Source organism: Elephas maximus, chromosome 11 (genome assembly GCF_024166365.1).
Source record: "Elephas maximus indicus isolate mEleMax1 chromosome 11, mEleMax1 primary haplotype, whole genome shotgun sequence".
NCBI lineage: Eukaryota > Metazoa > Chordata > Mammalia > Proboscidea > Elephantidae > Elephas > Elephas maximus.
In genome coordinates, this window is record NC_064829.1 from 70,719,066 (window position 1) to 70,743,468 (window position 24,403).

General features: G+C 42.6%; 1 protein-coding gene across 6 annotated transcripts in view; it reads left to right on the forward strand.

The window, feature by feature from the left end:
• Positions 1–16,229, forward strand: part of TNFRSF11A (TNF receptor superfamily member 11a) — a 67,521-nt gene extending 51,292 nt beyond the window's left edge. For all 6 annotated transcript variants that reach the window (XM_049902146.1, XM_049902147.1, XM_049902149.1 and 3 more), the window contains one exon: positions 9,633–16,229. In XM_049902146.1, coding sequence (XP_049758103.1) covers positions 9,633–9,958 — 326 coding nt within the window. In that variant the 3' untranslated portion in view covers positions 9,959–16,229. The remainder of the gene's footprint in view (positions 1–9,632) is intronic.
• The last annotated feature ends 8,174 nt before the right edge of the window (positions 16,230–24,403 follow it).

The window sequence follows — 24,403 nt, forward strand, 5'->3', positions numbered from 1 at the left end:
TGCTTCTTCAGTGTGCTCTAGGGAGCTGGGGGAGAAGAAAGGGGTGGAAAGACTGGCACTAGCTGTCCTGGGCAGAGGAGGCCGAAAAGACAGAAGCAGAGGTGAGCTGGTCTATCCAAGTGGCACAGGGCAGATACCTTGGAGCCAAGGGTACGGGAAGATGAAGGGCTCCTGCCTAACTCCCCTTTCTCCCCCTCCCTCTATCCCCCATCTCTGGGTTCCACTCTTTCTTGAAATGATTGTTCTTGACCATCTATTTCCATCCTTTCCTGAAAGGATGGAAAAGTTTTTTCTACCCAAATTTCCCCCCCTACCCCACTGGACAGTCCTCTATTTCTGACTTTCTACACTCCCTGTTAGAATGCCATCCACTAACTTGTATTTCACTTTTAGCTAAGTACCAAAAGAACAGATACTAGTTCTTTGACCCTGAATCTTTAAGTTAAAAGTGATGTTTTATAATTTGGTTCTTTGGTAGTAATATTCAGCATTCACTGGTGCTAAACCCTAATGTATTACATCAAAATATATGAAAAAACTGTTTATTCTACACCTTGTTTAATTTAGTCCTGCCATCCTTCTTTCTGTACTAATTAGGCTCATTTTGGAAGGGTTTCATTTGTAAACCTTTCCAAGTAATTTTCGAGTATGATTCATAATAGAACTAATACTGCTTCCTGTCCCTTCCCGTATCATCATATACCCAGTTTCCTCCAAATGCCTAAATCAGGGCTTGCATTTCCATAGAAAGGAAAATCACATGAGAAGCATATGGGTTAAATATAAAATAAGTTAAAAAAAAAAAAAAAAGAAAGAAACTCAAAAGAACCCAGTGTAGCCTGGATGATTTGAGTGTACTTGTGTGTATTTTTAGTTCTGTTTCTTGGAAGAAAATCTGCATGACAATTTGGTGGTATTATTTGCATTCGTTCTTGTGATTTAATATTCATATAAATTATGCATTTTAAACAACATAATAAGCTTTTGAGAAGAAAAGCATGTATTGCCTTGCTTTAAAATGTAAATTCTGTAAAGGATTGAGTTCTCAGAATTAAGCTTGTTCTCTCTGCCTTAGAAATACAGACTCCATGGAACCTCCTATGTAGTGCATGGACTTAGCAAAGTATAAACATCTTCCTGATCAGGATGGGACACTCCATTTGTTCCCTTGTTTCTGTTGATTTAAATGCTATTTTTAACTCTTTTAAATTATTTAAAATTTGTTCTAATTAAGTCACGTTAAATATTAATATTAAGTCTACTAACCCATTTTAAATGTTAGAAACTCTTCAAAATTCCTAATGAAAATCCTCATGTCATTCTGGCTTTCAAATTTTACTGTTGGGTAGTATAAAAATGGCATGGGGGTAGTGTCTCACCTCCTCTAACTTCACAAAGGAGAAGGAGCATCAAGATCAACAGCCCAAGACTGATTCCTTTGAGGCAAAGGTCAGACAGTCTTCCTGTCTCCACCATCTTTACCAACTCTGACACCAACCATCTCTCCCAGAGCACTCTCTCCCTCTCTGCTGGGTTCGATAATTCATTGCAGTGGCCACACAGAACTTACAAACATACTCATGATTATAGGGTTTATTAGGGAAGTAATAGGTTACAATTCAGGCTCAAGAACACTCAAGGATACAGTTCTTCCATCAGGACAGCCTCCTCCCAGCCGCGCTCACAGTCACACCTCTCCCTGGCCCTCAGTTTCTGCCCAAAGGCACTCAGCTTTCTCTCGCACCATGGGCTGGGAAACCCACTGTGCTGCCTCCTGCCAGTCTCTCCTTCCTTGGTGGTGGTGGACTCTTCTCTTTCCCACCTCTGTGATGGCTCATTCAAGCCCAGCACGATGGCAAAACCGATTGATTCCTTTGGTGGGCCACAATTACCAGTTCTTGTCGAAAAAAAAAAAAAACCTTTTTGGTTTTTTTTGACACAGTCCCAGCCAGTCACTTGAGTGGAAGTTACAAGACTATGGCTAGAAAGGCCACACAAAAGCGATCCATAGCACTGCAGGTAGCCTTCAAATGCACTCCTGTCGCATTGTGTTCACATACCTCTAAGATTGTGTTGACATACTGAAGGTTACCATCTTGTCAGTGATACCATAAATGTTAGTTTCCAGGTCCTGGCTAAGTGCTTTGTGTGGATTACCTTCTTAAATTGGCACAGAAATATAGGTCAAGTCCCTTGCTCAGGATCACATACCAGTAGGTGATGAAGCTATGATTCAAATGTCTGCTAGTGAAGCCTGTGCCTTTAACCACCACAATGTTGTCCCTCAAATCGGTGCCAGTGTTACTGATTTCATTGAATTACTGTGCCTTGCAGAGTCATCAGCGTTCCACAGAATAAGGGGAAACACCAACCTGTTTCTGGCTGTGGCTGCTGTGGCTAAGCTTGGGGTATTGACCAGGCCAGGGCAGCATTACCTCAGCCCCAGAAGGTTCTATGAGAACTAGGTTGCATGGGAACACTCGGGCCTGTGCAGTAAGTGATGGTACCTTGGCCTGTAATGAGACCCCTCTCTTCTCTTAGTTGTCTCTGGAAGTTCCTATTTTCATGATCACTGATTCTCTTGTGGGGAAAGCCCATCCTTCTACATGCTTCCACCCCTATCTTTTTTTTGCAGGAGAAATAAAGTTAAGTGCCAGCAACAGCCATGAAGGGGAACTGTCTTAGTTATCCAGTGCTATTGTAACAGAAATACCACAAGTGGGTGGCTTTAACAAACAGAAATTTATTTTCTCACAGTTTAGGAGGCTAGAAGTTCAAATTCAGGGCACCAGCTCTAAGGGAAGGTTTTCTATTTCCCTTTTGGCTCTGGGGGGAAGATCCTTGTCTCTTTTCAGCTTCTGTTTTTTGGTCTCTTGGAGATCTCATGTGGTGTGGCATTTATCTTCCCCCCATCTGTGCTGCTTTTCTTGCTTGCTTGATCTGCTCTATTATATCTCAAAAGAGATTGATTTAAGACACGTTTTACACTAATCCTGCCTCATTAACATAACAAAACCTATTCCCAAATGGGAATATAATCACAGGTATAAAGGTTTTTTTTTTTACAGCATGTGTTTTAGAGGGACACAATTCAATCTGTAACAGAAATGCTGTCTGAAAGGCAGCTGAGGAGAGCAAGGAAGAGAGGACTGGCAGAGACCCTTGCTTTGCTTATATTCCTAGAGACTTTGCAGGCTAATGGTACCTATAAAAACCTCAGGCCATTTAAGCTGCCTTGATTAAGCCTACTCCACACCCTCTCTCCGTTTTTACATTCTTACCTTACCCAGTGCCAACAAAGGAGCGGTCCCTCTAGCAGCAGAGTATCCTAGGAGTTATTGGCATTCGTTGGAGAGAGTTACCCTTTCGGGGGCATGTACCAGCTGCAGAAACCAGGGCTGTCATGGCGAAAAGGAGGCCCACAGCACCCACCTGCTGATACAGCTTTCCGGCATGGCAACCTGTTTTTATCTCCGTTCCAGTTGCTTGCCCTGCTCAGGTCAGTTCATATGACCTTGCAAAACCCTTCCTTTGTAAATGTAGAAAGCAAATTTTAAGGAATTATTACTTTTAGCAAGGACGGTTCAGAACTGAAGTATACTACAGAATAAGGAAATTGCCAACTCATTCTAAACCTTGATCTAGTCCAGTGCTGCAGTCAACTCAGAGCTGATTTACATAATGAGAAATGCGACTGTGGGGTTTAGTGTAGAATTATATAAATGAGTGTTCTAACCAAAGACCGTCATAATGATTGATGATTTCAGTAAAGAAGACAAAAGTTGGTTAGTTTCAAAGAAAGTGCCCTTTCAGTCTTCCAGACATGTTCAGGTCCTCCAACAAGACAAGGATGGAAAGATAACATTACTACTAAGTTCATTTCACGGATCTCGGTTTCCTAGCGAGTTTTATGAGCACAGATATTACATTCTAGTAGTAGTCACGCTCTCATTGCGTCCATGACTAATTCTGTGCTATTTACCAAGCATTTTGAAATTCATCATCTCATTTGAACCTTTTGCCATCATTCAGCAAGTGTTTGCTGTGTACCTGCTCCATGTAAGCAGTAGGCACCCTGCCAGGCTTGCAGGGCTTGATAATTGATGCCCATTTCATTAACAAGCAAACAGATCTGGAGAGTTGTTAGGTGATTTGCCCCAAAGTTTCTCAGCTAGTGAGGAACCAACCAGGACAAGACCAGAGAGTTTTTGGCCCCTGCTCTCACCACTGTCCCATTCTTACCCTCCTGTCCTCAGGTGGCCACTAAAAACAGTCCCTTTAGTCACCACATATGTACCTGTGCTCTTCAGAGACTGAAACACCAGGGTGACATTGATGTTATTAGATTACTCTGAGGTGAGTCGGGATTATGCCACACTGTAGGAAAAGAAGGTTGTTAGACAGTTTTCATCCTCTAAACTGTACCAGTCAGTAGAAGAGGAGGTAAAAAAAAAAAAAAAAACCACCTTGAATGCTCACGTGCAAAGCAGCTGCAAACTGGTGTTTGCAAAGCAGCCAGCCTGGCCTGTAGAGAGCTCACAATAGTTTCTGCATCTGGGGGTTGTTTGCTTTACTGTTATTACTAGAGCAGATGCTCTCTTAATCTCTCTCCACTTGACCTGCAATAAGCCCTCACCCTGTTTCCCGCTGTAAAATAAGCTGCCTGATGCTCACGGTGCACTGACCACTCCTTACTAGTGGTCACTCTAGAAGGCCCAGACTCCCTGCTCCCACTGGTGTTCCCATCCTATGAATGTGAGCAGATCTTGCTGTAATTTAAAACTATTACGTTAAAAAAAAAAAAAAGTTTGATTAAGAGTAGGGATTGTTTCTATGAAGACTGTTAAATGCTTTGAGAACATTCAAAAAATGAATTGCTAAAAAATTTGCTATTAAAGTTGAGGTGAGTGAGGCATCTATGGAAGATTAGAATAATAAAACTCTAGAAGGATTCTGAGTTTAGGCTACTTGGCAAGTGATTTTTAGTTCTCATTCTACTTTTAAGAAACCAAAACTGGAAATTGTAGGCAGAGCATTAGTGGTATAGTTGATACAGTCAATAGACCCGTTCTCAAAGGGACAGGCCTCAATTTGCATTCAGAAAATTATGGCTGGAGATTTTACAGCAAGTGACAGATGGCTTGAACATCAGAAAACGTATATTAGGGTCTGTATTTCAAGAGCACTGATGGACATCTCCCGCAAGTCAATGTTTACTGAAACTTTAGTTTTTATCAGGAGAGAAAATTTGATTGGCAAACACTCTGCAGTATTGAAACATGTCTAAAATGGTAAGATGTTACCTCCAAAAACAGTGACACTAAATCAGAACATCGATGGAGAAAAATCCCAAGGAAATACTTCTAGTAGCTGCCCGCCACTAAGAACTGGCTACATAATTTGCGGAGCCCAGTGAAAAATGAAAATAGAGAGCATTTTCATGTTCAGATATTAATAAGATTTCATGATGAAGACAGCATTAAGTCAAGCCTGAGACCCTTCTGAGCATGAGGCCCTGGGCAACTGCACAGGTCACACACCCACGAAGACAGCCCTGCCACCTATAAGTTACCACACTTTGTTATTGGCACATCAGTAAAATTAAAAAAAAAAAAAAAGAGTTATTCTGTACCAGCTTACTGTCTCTCACAAAAGTCAGCATGGATGGAATAGGCTCAGAATTGATCAAAGGTTGTACTTGTCCTTAATTGTATTTTCGATAAAGAAACACTTGAAGAATAACTTGTCTGAGAATCTCATACTCTTTCTAGGTAACTTCTCTTTACATCCCAATTGTCAGGAATTTAAACACTTTGTTTTTGTCCTCCCTATCCACTGAGCCCCCAAGAATAATATTCTTGACCCAGTCTATGGATCAGAGGGTCCTGGAATATTTAAATATATCACTTAGGCAAAGGGTTTTGAGTTCCATTTTGGGAAAAAAAAAAAAAAGATAGGTTCTGTAAAATTTTTAAGATATCAGTATCAAAGATATTGTTTGCTATGGGGCAATGGCATGGAATAAAACCTTAAGGTAGAGAATTTTACACAGAATCCTGCTGTGCAAGATGATGGTGAAAATAAGAGTTTTTTAACCTGAGCTCAGACTAATTGAAAGTTTCAAGAAGGAAAAAAATAAACACCAGTAGATTCATCATGATGATTTATTGGAAAGTAAAGTAAAAAAATAATGAAAAATCATATTTAACTATGATACAAACAGATTAAATATGAAGAAGACAAAGTAGAGATGAGAATAAATTCAAAACCAAAAATCGGCCATCAGTGGTTAGAGATGTCCTCTGTAGTTTTACATTATATTGAAGAACAACCAGAACTAGCAATCAATGATGCTGTAACAACAAAAAAGTAGAGGAACTCTACTGAGAAAAATCGTACTTTCAGGCAACTAAATGTTACTAATTTTATTAAATAAACCTGGTATATTTTAAATTAGAATAGAACATTTATGATATACACATATTATTTTTTATTTCCCACTTTGACTTTTTCTACTAACTAACCCACCACCCCACTGCCGTCGAGTCGATTCCGACTCATAGCGACCCTATAGGACAGAGTAGAACTGGCCCCATATAGTTGCCAAGGAGCGCCTGGGGGATTTGAATTGCTGACCTCTCGGTTAGCAGCGGTAGCACTTAACCATTATATCCCCTTATCGAGAAGGACTTCTGGGCTACTATGCTCACTCCTGCTACCACTGCTACAGTAGAAGCCTTACACTGGAGTGACTTGAATAAGTCATTTAAAACAGAGGATTATTTTTAAAGTTCATATCTTAAGTATTTTTTAAATTGAAAACATATGACTTCCATTTGCACACTGATTTTTTTTATTTTACTTCAGATGAAGGTTTACGGAACTAGTTTCTCATTAAACAGTTAGTACACATAGTGTTTTGTGGCATTGGTTACCAACCTCACAACATGTCAACACTCTCCCTTCTCGACTTTGGGTTCCCTGTTACCACCTTTCCTGTCCCCTCCTGCCTTCTAGTCCTTGCCCCAGGACTGGTGTGCCCCTTTAGTCTCATTGTGTTTTATGGGCCTGTCTAATCTTTGGCTGAAGGGTGAACCTCAGGAGTGACTTCATTACTGAGCTAAAAGGGTGTTCAGGGGCTATACTCTCAGGGTTTCTCCAGTCTCTGTCAGACCAGTAAGTCTGATCTTTTTTTTTTAGTTGTAATTTTGTTCCACATTTTTCTCCAGCTGTGTCCGGAACCCTGTTCTGTGATCCCATCAGGGCAGTCGATGTGGTAGCCAGACATCATCTAGTTGTGCTGAACTCAGTCTGGTGGAGGCTGTGGTAGTTGTGGTCCATTAGTCCTTTGGACTAATCTTTCCCTTGTGTGTTTGGATGTCTTCATTTTCCCTTGCTCCAGACAGGGTAGGGCCAGTGGAGTATCTTAATGGCTGCTCATAGGCTTTTAAGACCCCAGATGCTACTCACTAAAGTAGAATGTAGCACATATTCTCAATAAACTATGTTACGCCAATTGAGCTAGATGTTCCCCAAGACCATGGTATACTGATTATTTTTTAATATAGGGTCATATTTATTAGGTGATTGTAGTTTCCTGGGCCTTTTTTATGTTAACCACACTATCTTAATTTCCAGTTTCTCTTCTTTAATATGGAATTAGAATATAAATATTTGCAAAAACAATGCGGAGTTCAGAATACTTCTGGACTCTTAATATTTCTTTCTCTTTCTTTTTTTTTTTTTTTTACCAGTTGCCTTGCCCACATCAGTTCAGCAGGTTTTTGTTTTGTTTTTAGTGACCCACTTTTATTTAGGCCCTTGCAAAACATTCACTTGAGTTTTCATAGAAACATTTCCCCCTTTTTCCCCCTGTGCTTACATTTTACCGCTTTATATAACATATATTAAATTTCCTGATGAGTTCAACAGAGCGCTGGTGGCACAGTGGTTAAGAGTTTGGCTGCTAATCAAAAGGTCAGCAGTTCGACTCCAACAGCCGCTCCTTGGAAATCCTATGGGGCAGTTCTGTTCTGTTCTGTCCTATAGTGTCGCTATGAGTCAGAATCGGCTCGATGGCAATGGGTTTTAATGAGCTCAACTGGTAAAAACAGACTTGAGAACTAGCATGGTAACTGGTGGGAGCAGAAGAGTTAAGACATACTGGAGAATAGACTCCTAGCTTAAAAAGTACACCATATGTTATAGGCACCTGCCAGTATATTTTAGAGGGAATGGAGAGTGGGGGTCAGCTTCGTTAGTTGGTAAATGAAAATACTAGCTGGCCTCCTGCGTGTTGCTTAGGGGATTATTACTTCCTTGGTGGAGAATACTCCATACACCTGCCTATGGAAGGAAGAATATGAGTCACAGATCTCCCCCTGTGACTTTTGATTTGTTGCTCACATTTAAAATCCCTGTGTTTACACAGGCTTCTCACTGTGCCTCAGTTTTCACTTCTCTGGAGGTACCTGGGGTTGGGGGAGGTTCCCCAAAGGAAATTTCCTATATGCCTGTTGGCATTTCAGTAAGATCATCCAAAACATGTCTTCCAGATCTGGGGAAAATCTCTGTGTGGACTGGTGACAGAAACTTAATTTTATTTGTATAAATGATTATTAAACTGGGCTGCCATAGAGAAGAAAAAAGATGAAGAAGGTGAACAGTGAGGAGCCATTTTGAAATAAACATGGTCACATCATCTGGTCAGATGAGAAGATTCTGTTTGTGATGCGAAGTGTCGGGACATTCTGGATTTGCTTGGTTTGTGGCACTTATTTTAGCCAGAGAAATTTCTGGAGCATTATCTTTAAGGTAGAAGAAGAATACTAAAAGGTAGCAGGCTTCCTAACATTTGTCAATCTTTTTGTTTTTTAAAAGACCTATTAAGACTGGCTAAATCCAGTCACCGACAACGAAATTATAGCATCCCTAGGACAAAACACCCCTCAGGAATAAGAAGGAAGGAATGATTTATAGGATATTTCTTCCCTCATTTTAGCTTTTGAATATCTTTTCCAGGAGTTAAAAAAATCTGGTAAGGAAATGTATTGTACCAGTTCCCCTTGAGTCGGTTCTGGCTCATGGTGACCCCATGTGTTTTCAGAGTAGAACTGCACTCCGTCAGGTTTTTCAGTGGCTGTTGTGTTTCAGAAGTGTGTCGCTAGGTCTTTGTTTCCAGTAGCCTCTGGGTGTACTGGAACCTACAACCTTTCAGTTAGTAGCTAGTGTGTAACCACTTGCAAAGTTATTAGCCTCTGCTTAATACTGAGCCCCTTGGCCTCATGAACCCCCAGGACTGAGCTCTGTTAGGGACCTTCCTGGAAGAGGGGTGGTTTGAGAAGGCACCCAGGGTGATAAAGGCCTCTGATGTGAAAGAGACTAGTCAGAGAGGAGGCTCCACTGAGGCCAGCCGCTCAGCACCATCAGGCCACAAGCCTCCCTTTGCAGCCTTGGCCTCCCTTCCTGGTGCGTTTGACCAGAGCATAGTGAGCTCTCTCTCTGTCCCTCTGTAAGAGGCCTGGACACCATTGCCCCTCTCTCGGCAGGAAACGTTCCTCTCACAAGACTTGGTTCTCACGGGAAGCGCTGAATCACCCTCTCCATGTTCTCTCTCTCCCCCTCCCCTGTAGGAAATGTGACTGGAAACAGTAACTCCACGTTCATTTCCAGCGGGCAGGTCATGAATTTCAAGGGCGACATCATCGTGGTCTACGTCAGCCAGACGTCGCAGGAGGGCGCGGCGGGCAGCGGTGGCGGGGAGCCAGGGGAGCCGGCGGGCCGCCCGGTGCAGGAGGAGAGCGCCCGCCGCTGTGACACCTTTGCGGGCAGCGGCGCGCGCCTGGCTGATAAGAGCGAGGACGAGGAGCTGGCGCAGGGCGGGCCCGACCAGACCGTGCCGCCCCCGGTGCAAGAGCAGGGCCCCCAGGCGTGCCGAGCGCCGCGGGCCTGGCGCTGAGCCGTCTGCCCGCTGCGGGCGGGGCGGATGGGCCGCACTGGTGCCAGGACTTGGTGACACCCCGCAGCCCGCGGCGGCCCTGAGGCCTGGGAGCAGCACATCACCCAGAGCCCAGCTTTCCCACCTGCGGGCTCTCGGAGCCTAAAGTGGAGCTTCATGACTCCAGGGCCCCTCAGCTGGCCATCCCCGTGTCCAGTGCAAATAAGCATGTGACGCAGGCCGAGGTGCCACCCGGCTTACAGGACAGACGGACAGGTGGGGTGGGTGGGCTCGAACCTGCATTGGGCCGCCTGACTCATGGATATCGCGGTGTGGAGTCAGAATTCCCAGAGCGGTGCCTTTTCCTTCCTCTTGAAACCTTGCACCAGTTTCCATTTGGCTGGTTCCAGATATGCTGCCTTTATCCCGTTTACCCGGTACCTTTATGCAAAATTATATGACATTCTTTACTCACTTTTCTCTTCATAGAAACAATTCCTTTTTTAAAAAAGTGAATTTATTATTACTAAATACTCATAACTGGGAGAAAGATGTAGCAGTCTGCTTCTGTAGAGATTTACAGCCTTGGAAACCCTATGTGGCAGTTCTGCTCTGTCCTATAGGGTCACTAGGAGTCGGAATGGACTGGACAGTCGTGGGTTTGATATCCATAAGCAGGTATCCATTAATGACACAGGTACATATTTCTCTTTGGTGGTCCACATTTTACTTACGATTTTTCTCTCTCGACCCCCAATGTCATTCATCAATAATTTGTCTCTTTATGACATCTTTTTTTGGGCGGGGGAGAGGAGGGTTGGTGAAAATATACACAGCCATATACCAGTAATTTCTGTGTGTACAACTCAGTGACATTGATTACATTCTTCAAGTTGTGCAAACATTCTCACCTCTTTCTCCAAATTGTTCCACCACCATTGACTTAAAGTCACTGCCCCCTGAGGGTCTCATCTAACCTTTCGAGTTCCTGTTTTCAATTTGAACACATAGATAATTCTTTAAAAGAGCACATTGCTCAAGGCAGCCATAAAATATTTTTTGGCTCAAAGAAGACTTCAAGGGATAGTTTTGATTTAAGGTTTAAAGTTTAAAGCTTATCTCAGGACAATAGTTTTCGGAGTTCATCCAGCCTTACTGGCTCCAGAAGGAATGACATCTGTTTTTATAACTGTCCTGTTCTATTTGGATCTGTATCGTTTTTGTATATTTGTATCTCACTTTCTCTCAGAACCTTTTTCTTGATCCTTCCCCCGCCCTACCCCACCCCCCCCACTCCCTCTCTTTTGACTGTTAAAGGGTTTTCATGAATGTTCTTCTGAGAGGTGTCAGTCTTCTTTAATGCTTTCTTTGTACACAGTTAGGTGCCTATGTTTTGCTAATGGCTTTCCAAAGTGTGTGTGTTTACTAGGCACTTTTGAGAAAAGGTTAGAAATGTGAAAACCTGGAAGGAGGGGTGTTTATTTTTGGAAAATTTTGCTGTGTTCTCATTTTTCTAAAAAGAAGGAAAAAGGGAAACCCCATTTTTGTCCCTGAATGTTTTAAGTTTGTGTGGATCCTTAAGCAGAGCTAAGATGCAGTGTGTGTCCTTCTTCCTCTACACTGTCCCAAGAGAAAGTTTGAAAGGGGATGAATTTATTTATTCATTCTGGCAGAGGCAATTGAGTACTTTGTTAAAATCTCCGAGACTTCACATTGCTGCAGCTTGGCGATCTTATTCTTGATGTCTTTCTGGAAAAGACATCACGTATTATTAGGACATGGGTATAGTCTGGACACAAAATGAAAAGGAGGTGCCAGGGAAGTTCAAACAACAAAGAATAAAGTCGAAGTATTTATTTACATTTTCTCTTCCTAGCTAAGAATGGCATAATTGTGTTCAGACAGTTGGCCCTTTTTTCTTTCTAAATAATTGTGTGTCTGTGATTCAGCCTTGCAGAAGTGGAAAACGTCATTGCTGTTTTCCAGTGCATGTAAATTAAAAAGCATATCTTCATTATTGTAAATATGAGAAAACTTACCCTAGAGGTGCTTGTCTCTTGTCCTCAGTCTTCTCGTGAGGAAGCGTAGAGTGTGAGTCAGATGGAAAGGAGCCTTGGGGGTTGTTTCACCTGTTGTGGCCATTGAGTGTTTGTCCTCAAATACTCTGGAGAAAAGTTAAAATACCTAATCTAATTAAAATTAATATTGTGGATCTGGTAGGTTATAAGAGTGCTACTCATGGTCACTGTCCATGACTTTTAGTGGTCGCAAATGCCCACCTTCATTCATTAATCATTGATCATTGGTTTCTCCCTACTGGTTGCAGTTCTGAAAATGCTGAGATGATAATGATCAATGAGATTTTTAATGGAGAAGCAGAGGTCAGCTCTATAATTTCGGGGCTCCTTAGCTGGCATAAAAAATCTGCAGGCAATAACTGCATTGCCAGGATGATCAGTTGGTAGGAATTTACTGTGTTTTCTGCCCTTTTAGTTAACGTCCATCCAAAGAGATATGTTAAAAATGGAAGAAACCATGTGGAATATATTAAAATGTAGTACAAAAAAGTAGAATGCTGAGCTAAAAACCCAAGTTTCTACTGTGACACCATCATCATCTCACTGATGATGATACTTTACCTTTATCATTCTGTTTATCTACAGGATAACACTTTGTTTTTCTGTGCTTTTTTTTTTTCCTAAAAAAGGCAGTAATGATAATTTTTACCAGTGCCGATACCCAGAGATATCAAAAGGATGCTAGAGTGAATGCTAAGAAAGTACTTTGAGCTCCTTAAATAAAAGTTGCTATATAAGTAAATGGAGTCCTGGTGGCACAGGGGTTAAGAGCTTGTCTGCTAACCAAAAGGTCAGCAGTTGGAATTCACCAGCTGCTCCTTGGAAACTCAACAGAGCAGTTCTACTCTGTCCTGTAGGGCCGCTGTGAGTCGGAATTAACAGCAACAGGTTTGGTGGGGTTTTTTTTGGTTTATATAAATATATAAGAATCTACTTTCAGACGAAGGTAGCATTCTTTTCCACAGTGATCCCTACTAATTCTATATTGATCCAAAAATAATTAAATGATAGGATATGAATAGCTGTCTCTGTGTGTTATAAAGATGTCTGTAACAAATGTAAACAGAATGAAATGAAGGTAATAATGAAAAATGTTTGGGAGAAGTGATGACGAGATTATTAAATTTATATTTGATCATAAAAGGTTTCTTTATGGCTTGCTAAAATAGGACTCTTTATAAAATAATGATCAGAATTATTCCTGATCTCTATGGTATGTGGTGTCAAACATTGGATATATTGTGTCTTATTGGTATTGCCACAAGTGTTGGCACATAAAATACCTTGCTTCAATGATATGTCTACTGCTGATCTTATAACAAAATTCTTTAAAATGCAGCCTGACTACTTAGTGAAAGAATTGAAATGAAAATGGGGTCTAGTATTTCCAAACCACATTTAATTCAGCTACCAGGAGAAGGAAGAATTCATTTCTCTCTCTACCTGCAAGTTAGGAGTCCCTGGATGATGCAAACGGTTAAGTGCTCGACTGTTAGCCAAAAGCTTAGCAGTTCAAACTGCCAGAGGCGCCGTGGCTGACAGGTCTGGTGATCTGTTTCCAAAAGGTCACAGTCTTGAAAACCTTATGGAGCAGTTCTACTCTGAACACATGGGGTTGCCGTGAGTTGGAATTGATGGCTACTAACAACAACAACCTGCAAGTTCAAAGAGCAGTATGAAATGTGATGTATTGGAACTTTAATATAGTGGGGGTGGGGAGCTCTTGCAGAACAAACCTCACCAAACCATTTATTTAGGTCACAGTACTGTGATTTGGCTCAAATTGGGTGGTTTTTCAGGCCTGGGCTGAGCCCAGCTGGGCTTACTCACACATGTGCAGTTGGCTGGCTGGTTGGCTGGGCTACAACTGGGCTTTCTCCACATGGTCTCTCATCGACTGTGCTGGTGACCAGATTTCTTGCAACTGGTACTAAAGCCTTGCCAAAAAGAAGGTGGGGACCTCAAATTGGTCAGTTGTGGGGCCAACGGTAGACACAGGCAGAGTCTCAGTGGGTCATTGAAGCCCAGCCCAGAGCTGCAGGAAGGACCCACGATCCACTGACGACCCTGGTCTGACACTCCCTCAGCAGCCCGCAATAAAGAACTGCATCCCTTGAGAAAACAGCCCCATGTCCCCCAGGTTTGAACAGGGAGGCACACTGAATACATTTCCAGATGGCGCAGACACCTGAGTGACATCTGACTTTTCCCCCTGTAGCCCTGTGCCCCCGTAGTTTGTTGTGGTCCTTGTGATTCTGGCGTTCTCCCTCTCACTCCACCTCCCCACTCCACAGTTATCTTGACCCCAGGATGAGCTGGAAACCCATGCTTGGTGACACGTCCTTCCTCGATTCCCTCTGGTAAAACTGACATACAAGGACACCTTCAGATAATCTTCATTTTAGAATAAGATTACAAATAGAAAATTAAAATTACAGACTCAGGTGTCTTACAGTAACTTCATTCTGGCCACAGGGGGCTGGTAGAGTGACCCTGTTCCCCTGTGTAATGGAACAAGCAGAAGTGTCATGATCAGACCTGGGTTCAAAACTTGGACCTGCCGCCTACTGACTTGCCTTGTGCGGTTGCTTCACTTCTTAGTCTATTTTCCACATCTGTAAATTGAAGATTTAGTTCATAGGGCTGGTTCGAGGATTAAATGGGACAATGAACAACCAAACACCAGCAGAATCCTAGAAGATACCAGTAGTAGAAACCCGACTGTTGTACGCCACTTTCCCTCTCTGTTTCTTACACCTTTCTACCCATGTCCAGTGGGTGGAGACCTTTCCATTCCTGGACACAGAAGCAATCTCCAGACCTCATGTTCCTTTCCTGTGTCAAACCACATAACTAATACCTAAGGCTGCTACCCACCTAGGGCACCTTGTTACCCTTTGAAACGAGGTCCAAGGGGCACTCCTTTTCCACAGGCACTTGACAAGACTCTGGTGAATAACCCAAAGTTATCATCTGTGCTGATGTCACACACCAGGGGGAGTAGACCTGCCCAATATAACCTTTTAACACTGTGCCTTGAAAAACCAACATGATTAAAATGAGCACCATGGAGGAGACATGAATAGGTGCTGTTTGAGCCATCCCATTCTAGGACAATGCATAAAAATGTACCTGTATATAGATGTATACTCATACACAATCATAAAATAATAAACTCCTATTGAATAACCTAAAAAAAAAAAAATGGAGGTGGCAGTAGCGAACCCTTGGGAGGAGCCCCTGACATTTGGGGGAAAGTGAAGGATACTGGGGATGTGTAGGTTGACGGGCTGTGTTAAGTTTTCTCTCATTTAGTGTCCTGGTGCCTCTCCCAGTTTGAGAAGAATAACAAATTGTCCACCAGCTGGGAGGAAGTGACAGCATAGATCAGGTCTTTTCAGGAGGGGACTGGAGTTGAGTAAAAGCTTTCACTGTGATGGGGCTCTTCATTTCTAATGAGCAGGTATAGCCCAGAAAAGACTGCCTGGACATTAAAGTCACCAGTATTCTTATGATGAGACTCTTAGAGCATTCCTTAAATTTAGACAGTAAAACTTCTTACCCTAGAATAGAAAAGCAAATTCATCTTTATTGACTCTGTAGCCTGAATATTCCAGTGGCAAAGAAACCATGAACTAATGCATTTAAAGCTCTTAGATGGAGCTTTACCATATCAGTGACAAAATAAACATTATAGTATTTTACATCATGTTTATTGAGTTTATAATTTATATACAGTAAGATAATACCCTTTTTAGGTATACAGTTTTATGAGCTTTGACAAAGATGTGTAGTTGTGTAAATACCGCCACCACCATGAAGACACAGACTATTTCTAGCATCTCAGATAGTTTCCTTGTTTCCTTTTGTGATACGTCCCTTCTCCCTGCCCCCAACCCCTGGCAACCACTAATCTGTTCTCTGTCCCTAGAGTTTTGCCTTTTCCAGAATGGCATGTACATGGAATCATACAGTAGATAGCTATTTAAGTTCAGCTTCTTTGAGCATAATGCCCTTGAGATCCAGCTAAGTTTTTGTGTATATCAGTAGTTAGTTCCTTTTTATTGCTGAGTAGTATTCCGTTGTATGGATGTACCACAGTTCATCTATTTACCAACATTTGGGTTCTTTCTAGTTTGGGGCTATTATAATTAAAGCCACTATCAAAAATTGTGTGAACATGTGTTTTCATTTCTATTGAGTAAATACCCAGGAGTGGGATTGTGGAGTCATATGGTAAATACATGTTTAACTTTATAAGCAACGGCAAAACTGCTCTTCCAAAGTGGCTGTACCATTTTGCATTCTCACCAACAATGAATGAAAGTTCTAATTGCTTTGCATCCTCAAAATGGGTACTATCAATTTTTGTTGTTGTTTTTATTTTCTCCATTCCAATAACTGTGTAGTGGTGTCTGCATATGCAGGAACAGCCCAACATATTTTGACTCTCACACTGGTCCCAATGGGACTAGGCTATGACAGGAGTGGGGCACTGAGCTAACTAGCTTTTCTCATCCTCTCTGAAGTGTTTGGAAGGAGCATGTGGCCCCTTGGGACTGAGTAAGACCTTAGGGTTCTTGGATAACTGGAGGGAGAGGTTTCAAATGTGAGTAATTACACATGTGCAGGGCCCCAGCAATTACTAGAAAAAATACAAGAGGTGTGGCTGTATTTTTACTTTTAGCTAGCGATGCAGACCTTGAAAGAGATGGACAGATGATGGGGAAAGTGGGAAAAGAGGAATCAAGACATCATCAATTTGACCACAACCCCTCCCAAGAGCATGTACTCTTGAAAATATAAAACTCAAATCTAATCACATCACCCTTTGCTTGAAAATCCATGGCTCCCCATGGCTCTTGGCATACAGATCAGAGTCTTTCACATGGACTCAGAGGCCATGTGTGTTTGCCTCGCTGGGCTTCCCCCCGCCCCCCACCCTACCATCTCCTCCACTCCTGAACTGGGGAAGGAAAGGCACTTGCTCCTCTTGAGCAAGGCTCTGAGTCCAGACTCCATGGGGGTATATACTGGCAAGGTGGCTGTTTACAGACAGGGGGTGCCCTTCAGGTATGGAGAGTCAAAGTAGCTGGGACACAGTTAAAAATGGAGGAGAAGGCTTGTCATAGATTGAATTATGTCCCCCCCAAAATGTGTATATCAACTTGGTTAGGCCATGATTCCTAGTATTGTATGGTTGTCCTCCATTTTGTGATTGTAATTTTATGTTGAGAGGATTGGGGTGGGATTGTAACACCATCCTCACTCAGGTCACCTCCCTGATCCAAGGTAAAGGGAGTTTCCCTGGGGTGTGGCCTGCACCGCCTTTTATCTCTCAAGAGATGAAAGGGAAGCAAGCAGAGAGTTGGGGACCTCATATCACCAAGAAAGCAGCACCAGGAGCAGAGTGCATTCTTTGGACACGGGGTCCCTGAGCCTGAGAAGCTCCTCAACCAGGGAAAGATTGAGGACAAGGACCTTCCTCCAGAGGTGACAGAGGGAGAAAGCCTTGCCCTGGAGCTGACACCCTGAATTTAGACTTGTAACCTACTAGACTGTGAGAAAATAAATTTCTCTTTGTTAAAGCCATCCACTTGTGGTATTTCTGTTATGGCAGCACTAGATAACTAAGACAAGGCTGAAAAAAAACACTTGAAAACGAGTCAAGTATGTTTAGCCTGTAACGTTAACCTTGTATTTAGTCAGAACCCTTGGTTAGGAGTGACAGAAACTCAACTAAAACCAGATTCAGCAGAAAAGGAATTTATTGGCTCATGTAAATGAAGGCTTAGAAGAAATACAACTAGAATACTCCTTAGAAGTAAGGATGACAACTTCAGCTCACTTTAAACGCGTGACCAAGAAAGACCAATTGCTAGAAAAGGACATTCTGTTTGGTAAAGTAGAGGGTCAGCAAAAATGAGGGAAACCCTTAATGGGATGGATCGACACAATAGCCACAACAGTGGGCTCAGATGTACCAACGATGGCATAGAGCCAGGCAACATACCAACAATGGCATAGAGCCAGGCAACGTACCAACGATGGCATAGAGCCAGGCAACGTACCAACGATGGCATAGAGCCAGGCAACGTACCAACGATGGCATAGAGCCAGGCAACGTACCAACGATGGCATAGAGCCAGGCAACGTACCAACGATGGCATAGAGCCAGGCAACGTACCAACGATGGCATAGAGCCAGGCAACGTACCAACGATGGCATAGAGCCAGGCAACGTACCAACGATGGCATAGAGCCAGGCAACGTACCAACGATGGCATAGAGCCAGGCAACGTACCAACGATGGCATAGAGCCAGGCAACGTACCAACGATGGCATAGAGCCAGGCAACGTACCAACGATGGCATAGAGCCAGGCAACGTACCAACGATGGCATAGAACCAGGCAACATTTCGTTCTGTTATACATCAGGTCACCATGAGTCGGAGCTGACTCAACAGCATCTAACAACAATAATAAACGAAGAGTAAGTATAGTGATCATTTCAACATGGCTGTATTTCAGGGTTAAATCAGGTCAAGAGACTCCTCTCTCCCTTCTCCTTCCAACTATGCTGTCCTCTACACGCCCCTTAGTGTCCACCAGGCTCTTTCTTCATGGGACTTGCACTGCAGCTCAGACTTATATGTCCTTAATTTTTTTATAATTCTTCTGTGCAAAATTTAGTTTAAGAGAGGCACATTTTTTCAGCAGAGAGTCCACTCTCATTAGATAGTCAAAGGGGTTTATGATCTGTCTTAGGCTGGGTTCTCTAGAAAAGTAAAGCTTATAAATATATACATAGATATTTGTATCAAGGAAATGGCTTACGCGGTTATAGAGGCTGTAACGTCTGAAGTCCGTGGGTCAGTCTTCTCCTGATGCACGTAGCCGCAGGGGCTGGGGAACCCAAGATCGGCAGGTTGGAGAGCAAGGCTGTTGTTCACAGGTTGTGAAGATCAATGAATCCCAAAGATCAGCAGGCAAGACCACAGGTAAGCTGCTAGCTCAAGTCCCCAAAACCAGAGATCAGATGAACAGGAGTCAGCTGCAGTGTCCAGAATGTGCAGAAGCCCACAAGCCTTAACAGAACATCTACTTATATTCAGTGCGGGCCACACGCCCAAGGAAACTCTCTTTCAACTGATTGGCTACTCACAGCAGATCCCATCATGGAGGTAATCACATGATATCAAATCTCATCATGGAAGTGATCACAACATCACAAGACTATCAAATCACTGAGGATCATGGCCTAGCCATTACATGATCCGAAGGTGGTTAGGAACTCCCTTCTCATTCTAGGAGGATTAGTGGAGGGACATTATTACAGCTATAACTTAAGTTTGAGATTTTAATGGAATCAAGCATTGTAAATTATATTTTTGCCTTATCAGGAATTTCTAAGACTGTTAATCTCTAAATTTCAGTTACCTATGTTGTAACTGGTACCATCCTAAAAAATCTAATTATTGTTTCAATAAGCTTCATGTTTAGAAGCTACATCACTAGTATTTTTATTTCCCCAAAACAATCTCAGAAGATGCTTTGAAAGGTGCTCACCATCATAAACCACATAAATGGGAGCTCTGTTTTATGCAGAGTTTGAAAAAATTTGCAAAATCCTTTTTTTCCCCAAGTATTTTGATACTTCCCTGTTTCACACTGCTATCAATGTTAAACGTATTTAATCTTCATTACAGTCCTATGAGGTAGATATTGTTATCACCCTTTTACAGGTGAGGAAACCGAAGCATAGAGAAGTTAAGTACCTGCTCCAAAGCAGCCAGCTGCTGAGGGACAGAGCCAGGGTTAGAAGGCAGGCAGTCTGGCTCCAGAGTCCAGCTGAGTCAGTGCCCCAAATCATCACACTAGACTTTGTCTCCTGGCAGAATGTGAAAGGAAACTCTATCACAGGGCGATTAAGATTGTGGGCTTGGTAGCCCAGCTGACTAAGTCAAATGCTGCTTCAGCCACTTTACTAACATAATACAGATAAAATTAAACCTATTTCTTTCATAGAGTTAATGACAGTTATCTGAGACCACTAATGCGAAATGACATTATGCCTGGCACATAGTAGGCACTTAAGAAATGATAATTACAATTATTGGCCCAATATTGGCAGGTCTTCTGTAAAAGCTGAAGATGACAAGGCCTTCTGAAGGCACACTGGGCCCCCATGTGCATTTTTTGTTTGGAGGTCATATTACAAAGTTTCTCAATTACAGGTTTTCTCAAATTTGACAAATTTACAAAAACCCTTTTAAAGGGAGAAAAAAAATCGTGAACCCCCAGTGTTTTATTTGTTTCTTTATAATGTTATTTAAATATGTACAAAGATAGAAGGAAAACAAAATAAGTTAAATATAAACAAAACCATGAAAATAATAAAAATTGAAATTAACAACATTAATTTAGTAAAACAAATAACATTTGGCTGGAATTAAATCAAGGCTCCCTTATGATGGAGGCCCTGATCTATGAAGCGTCGATTTCTCAGGTCCCCACTACGGGGAGGTCCCGACCACTGCTTGGCACAGCCGCATCTTTTGCACATTGCTTCTGCCCCGCCGGGTAGTAACTAAGCCATGCTCTCAGACCCCAGAATGGTGACATTCACAGAGCCAGCACTGGCCTTGAAATTACAGCACAGAACTGAGGCGGAAGCTGAGCAACTAGAGGCTCTAGAATTGCCTAATTGGTGTTGCTGTGATCATCAGAATGAAACATGCAGGGTTAAAATATTCTCTCACAGGACTATGGATGCCCAAGAATAACTTGGCAGCATGTGACGGAACCTAGGAGGAGCTTGAATTTGGCTGGAAAAAAAAAAAAAGGAAAAGCTTTAGGGAGGATAAGGGTTCGGAGACAGGTCACATATTGTATGATTCCATTTATGTGAAATATCCAAAATAGGCAAATCTATAGAGACAGAAAGCAGGTTAATGGCTGCCAGGGTCGAGGTGGGAGGACAGAAATGGGCGATGAATACTTACTGGGTCTAGGGTGATGAGAAGTTTTGAAATTAGATAGAGGTAATGGTTGTACAACATTGTAAATGCACTGCCACTGGATTACACACTTTAAAATGGTTGATTGTATGTTATTTGAATTAAACTCTTTAAAAACAATGTCTGGGGCCTGTCTTCTCAGACAGTGCAGACTGTGGGCTCCTGTATCAGCATACAAGTGACAGGGCTGAATCCTTACTTAGGAGAGGCTCAAATACGATGTTTAAAATCTATTATGAAATTCATGTGTGTCTTACCAGGTATATTGGTTTTAATTACAACTGCAACAAATATATTATTTTATGAAAAAATTTAAAACACCCAATATCTATTAGAGTATTTACAGTTTTTCAGAGAATTTTCACCTCTGATCCTTTTCTCTTCCCTGTGGGATAGCCTAGGAAGGTATTTGTAAGCCCATTCACTCCACCCCACCCCCCTTTTTTTTTTTTTTTTTAAATCAATCAGAATCAGAAAATGGGGATGACTTAGATGGGAAGAGATCATGGACTAGGAGGTCACTGATGAGAAGAACATTGCACCAAAGAACATCTTCTCTCTCTACATTTCTGCCCGTCCCCATCCTCTTCCACTATTCCCCACAACATCCCTGTCCTCTTTTCTGTATAGCTTAATTCTGGGCCTCTTTTCTCTCTCAAACCATTCCCAGGTTCTCTGCCCCTTCTCCCAGGCCCTGGTCTCTTTCCACCCATGTAGCTCCCAAAAATATGCATTGATCACTCAATCACTCCTCCATCTTCTTGCCTCGATGCACATGACTCCTGTGGCCTCAGAACCTCCCCTACCCAGTCTCCTCTGTTTCCTTGTCGGTCCTTCTTCCTGATCCTCCATTTCCCGCCCTCATCCCAAAGCCCCAGGCTGCAGAGGATGCTGTGGTGATATCTTCATGCCCGAACTCATCCGGCTACTGATTGCTTATTCAGAATTTGACCTTGTCCTAGAAATTACCCTGATTTTTCCTCTCGTTCCAGTGGGCATATTGCTTGCATTTCAAGGCGAGAACTAGATCCCATGTCCCCTAGAAAGGACCTCTCAGACCTAAAGAGCAGGGTTTGGACTCATTTCAGCCACTAGCTGAGTGTATGGACCCCTAGCAGTCTTTTCAATTATTTTTAAGCCCATAAGCACTGCTCGACAGTAGTTGAAACCAACAATTATTTCTGCCTGTCTCAAAGTTTTACACAAGGGTGTCAGGCACCAGAAGCCCACTCAAGTTAAGTCAGATCAATTCAGGGAAAGATGAACCTCAGAATGTTGGAAGGGCAGGAACAAGGTAACCCTGGAGACTGTCCCTCTAGCTGCCTCATTTTCCCCCTCTCTCGGGCTCACAGTTACCCTCTGCCTCCCCTCACAACTTTGCCATGCACATTGCACCTAATGACTACCCTGTTTCCAAGTCTATGTGTCTTTTCAGCTCCAGTGTCCACTACCCACTGGCTGTCTTTATCCATTTGCCAATTCTAAATTCTAAGAGAGGGACTCTGGTTAGCTAAACAACTTTTGAACAAGGCTGCCATGCATATGTCATGTTATGGGTTGATTTGTGTCCTCCAAAAAGATATGCTTAAGTCCTGAATTCTGGTATGTATGAATATGACCTTATTTGGAAATAAAGTCTTTGAGATATAATTAGTTACGTTAACTGGAGTAAGGTGGGCCCTCTTCCAATATGTCCTTGTAAAAAAGAGGAAATGAGACACAGAGACACAAATGGAGAGGAAAGTTGGCTGGCCATGTGATGATGGGGCAGAGGTTTGAGCGATGTGTCTAGAAGCCTAGGAACGCCAAGGATTGTTGGCGATCACCCAAAGCTGGAAGAGGCAAGGAAGGATCCTCTCCTAGAGCCTTTGGAGAGTGCATGGCTCTGCTGAAGCCTTGATTTTGGACTTCTAGCCTCCAAAACTATGAGACAATAAATTTCTGTTGTTTTAAGCCACCCGGCTTATGGTATTTTGTTACTCAGTCACAGGAAACTAATACAGGTCATTGGGTCAGTTCAATCAGCCATGGCTAAGGAGAGTCACTAACGTAAAACAAAGTCACCTGGGACAGTCAGGCCTGTGGGCAGGAATTTGTCCAGAAGAGAGTGTAGGAGGGTGGACCCCTGAATCATGTCTCGTCCCAGACTCCTTAGGTCTGATAAGGAATGCAAACAGAGAGGACAAGATCACTGCAGGATTTTTCTCTCTTCTGATCCCTACTCTATCTGTAATGTCTCAAGAAAAGAGACATTTTTCTAGCCGGAAGTCATTGACAACAAGCAGCCACAATTTAAGGTTCTGCTCTGAAAAAGTTGGGGGGAAAGTGGGGCAATTTAGATAAGAATTCTTTGTGCGAGTCTTCCTTCCTTTTTAAAAACAGACGTTCTTATTAAGCCAGGGCTGGCTGTTGTCCAGAAGGTAAAGAAAGGAGAGAACACAAATTCCTGATGATAAAAGAAACAAATCTTAGTGTTACCATCGGAATATAATGTGATTACAGAGCCAGGATCCTCGCCTGATGCTGAGCTGTCACTTGATACGCAAACCTGGCTTTTCAACACTGACCACACAGCCTCTGCTCTTGACCTTAGATCCCTGTTGTAAATAAATCCACTGGTGGCGCCTACGGGGAAGGAGCAGCAGCAGCCAGCAGCAATCACCGACAACTGTTAGTGAGGAAGACAAGAACATGGGTTTTGTTCAAGATAAAGAGAGAGCCTTACTTCCCATCAGTTACAGCTCACACTGAGGCAAATGGTTATCATTTATTGGAGGATCCTCCTAAGTGATTTTTAACTCATTTTTTTTATTGTGCTTTGGTGAAAGCTTACAGCTCAAGTTAGTTTCTCATACAAAAATTTATACACACATTGTTATGTGATCCCAGTTGCCATCCCTATAATGTGACTGTACATTTCTCCTTTCCACCCCAAATTTCCCATGTCCATTCAACCAGCTCCAGTCCCTTTCTGCCTTCTCCTCTTGCCTCCGGACAGGAACTGCCCATTTAGTGTCATGTTATCTACTTGAACTAAGAAGCACACTCTTTATGAGTATCACTTTATGTCTTATATTCCAGTCAAATCTTTGTCTGAAGAGTTGGCTTGGGGAATAGTTTTAGTTCTGGGTTAACAGAGTCCAGGGGCCATGTCTTCCAGGGTTCCTCCAGTCTCAGTGAGACTATTAAGTTTGGGCTTTATACTAGAATTTGAGTTCTGCACCCTGCTTTTCTCCTGTGCCGTCAGGGACTCTCTGTTGTGTTCCCTGTCAGGGTGGTCATTGGTGGCAGCGGGGCACCGTCTTAACTGTATATTATCTCATTTAATCAACATAGCAAATCTTTGAGGCGAATATTCTTATTTTTAGA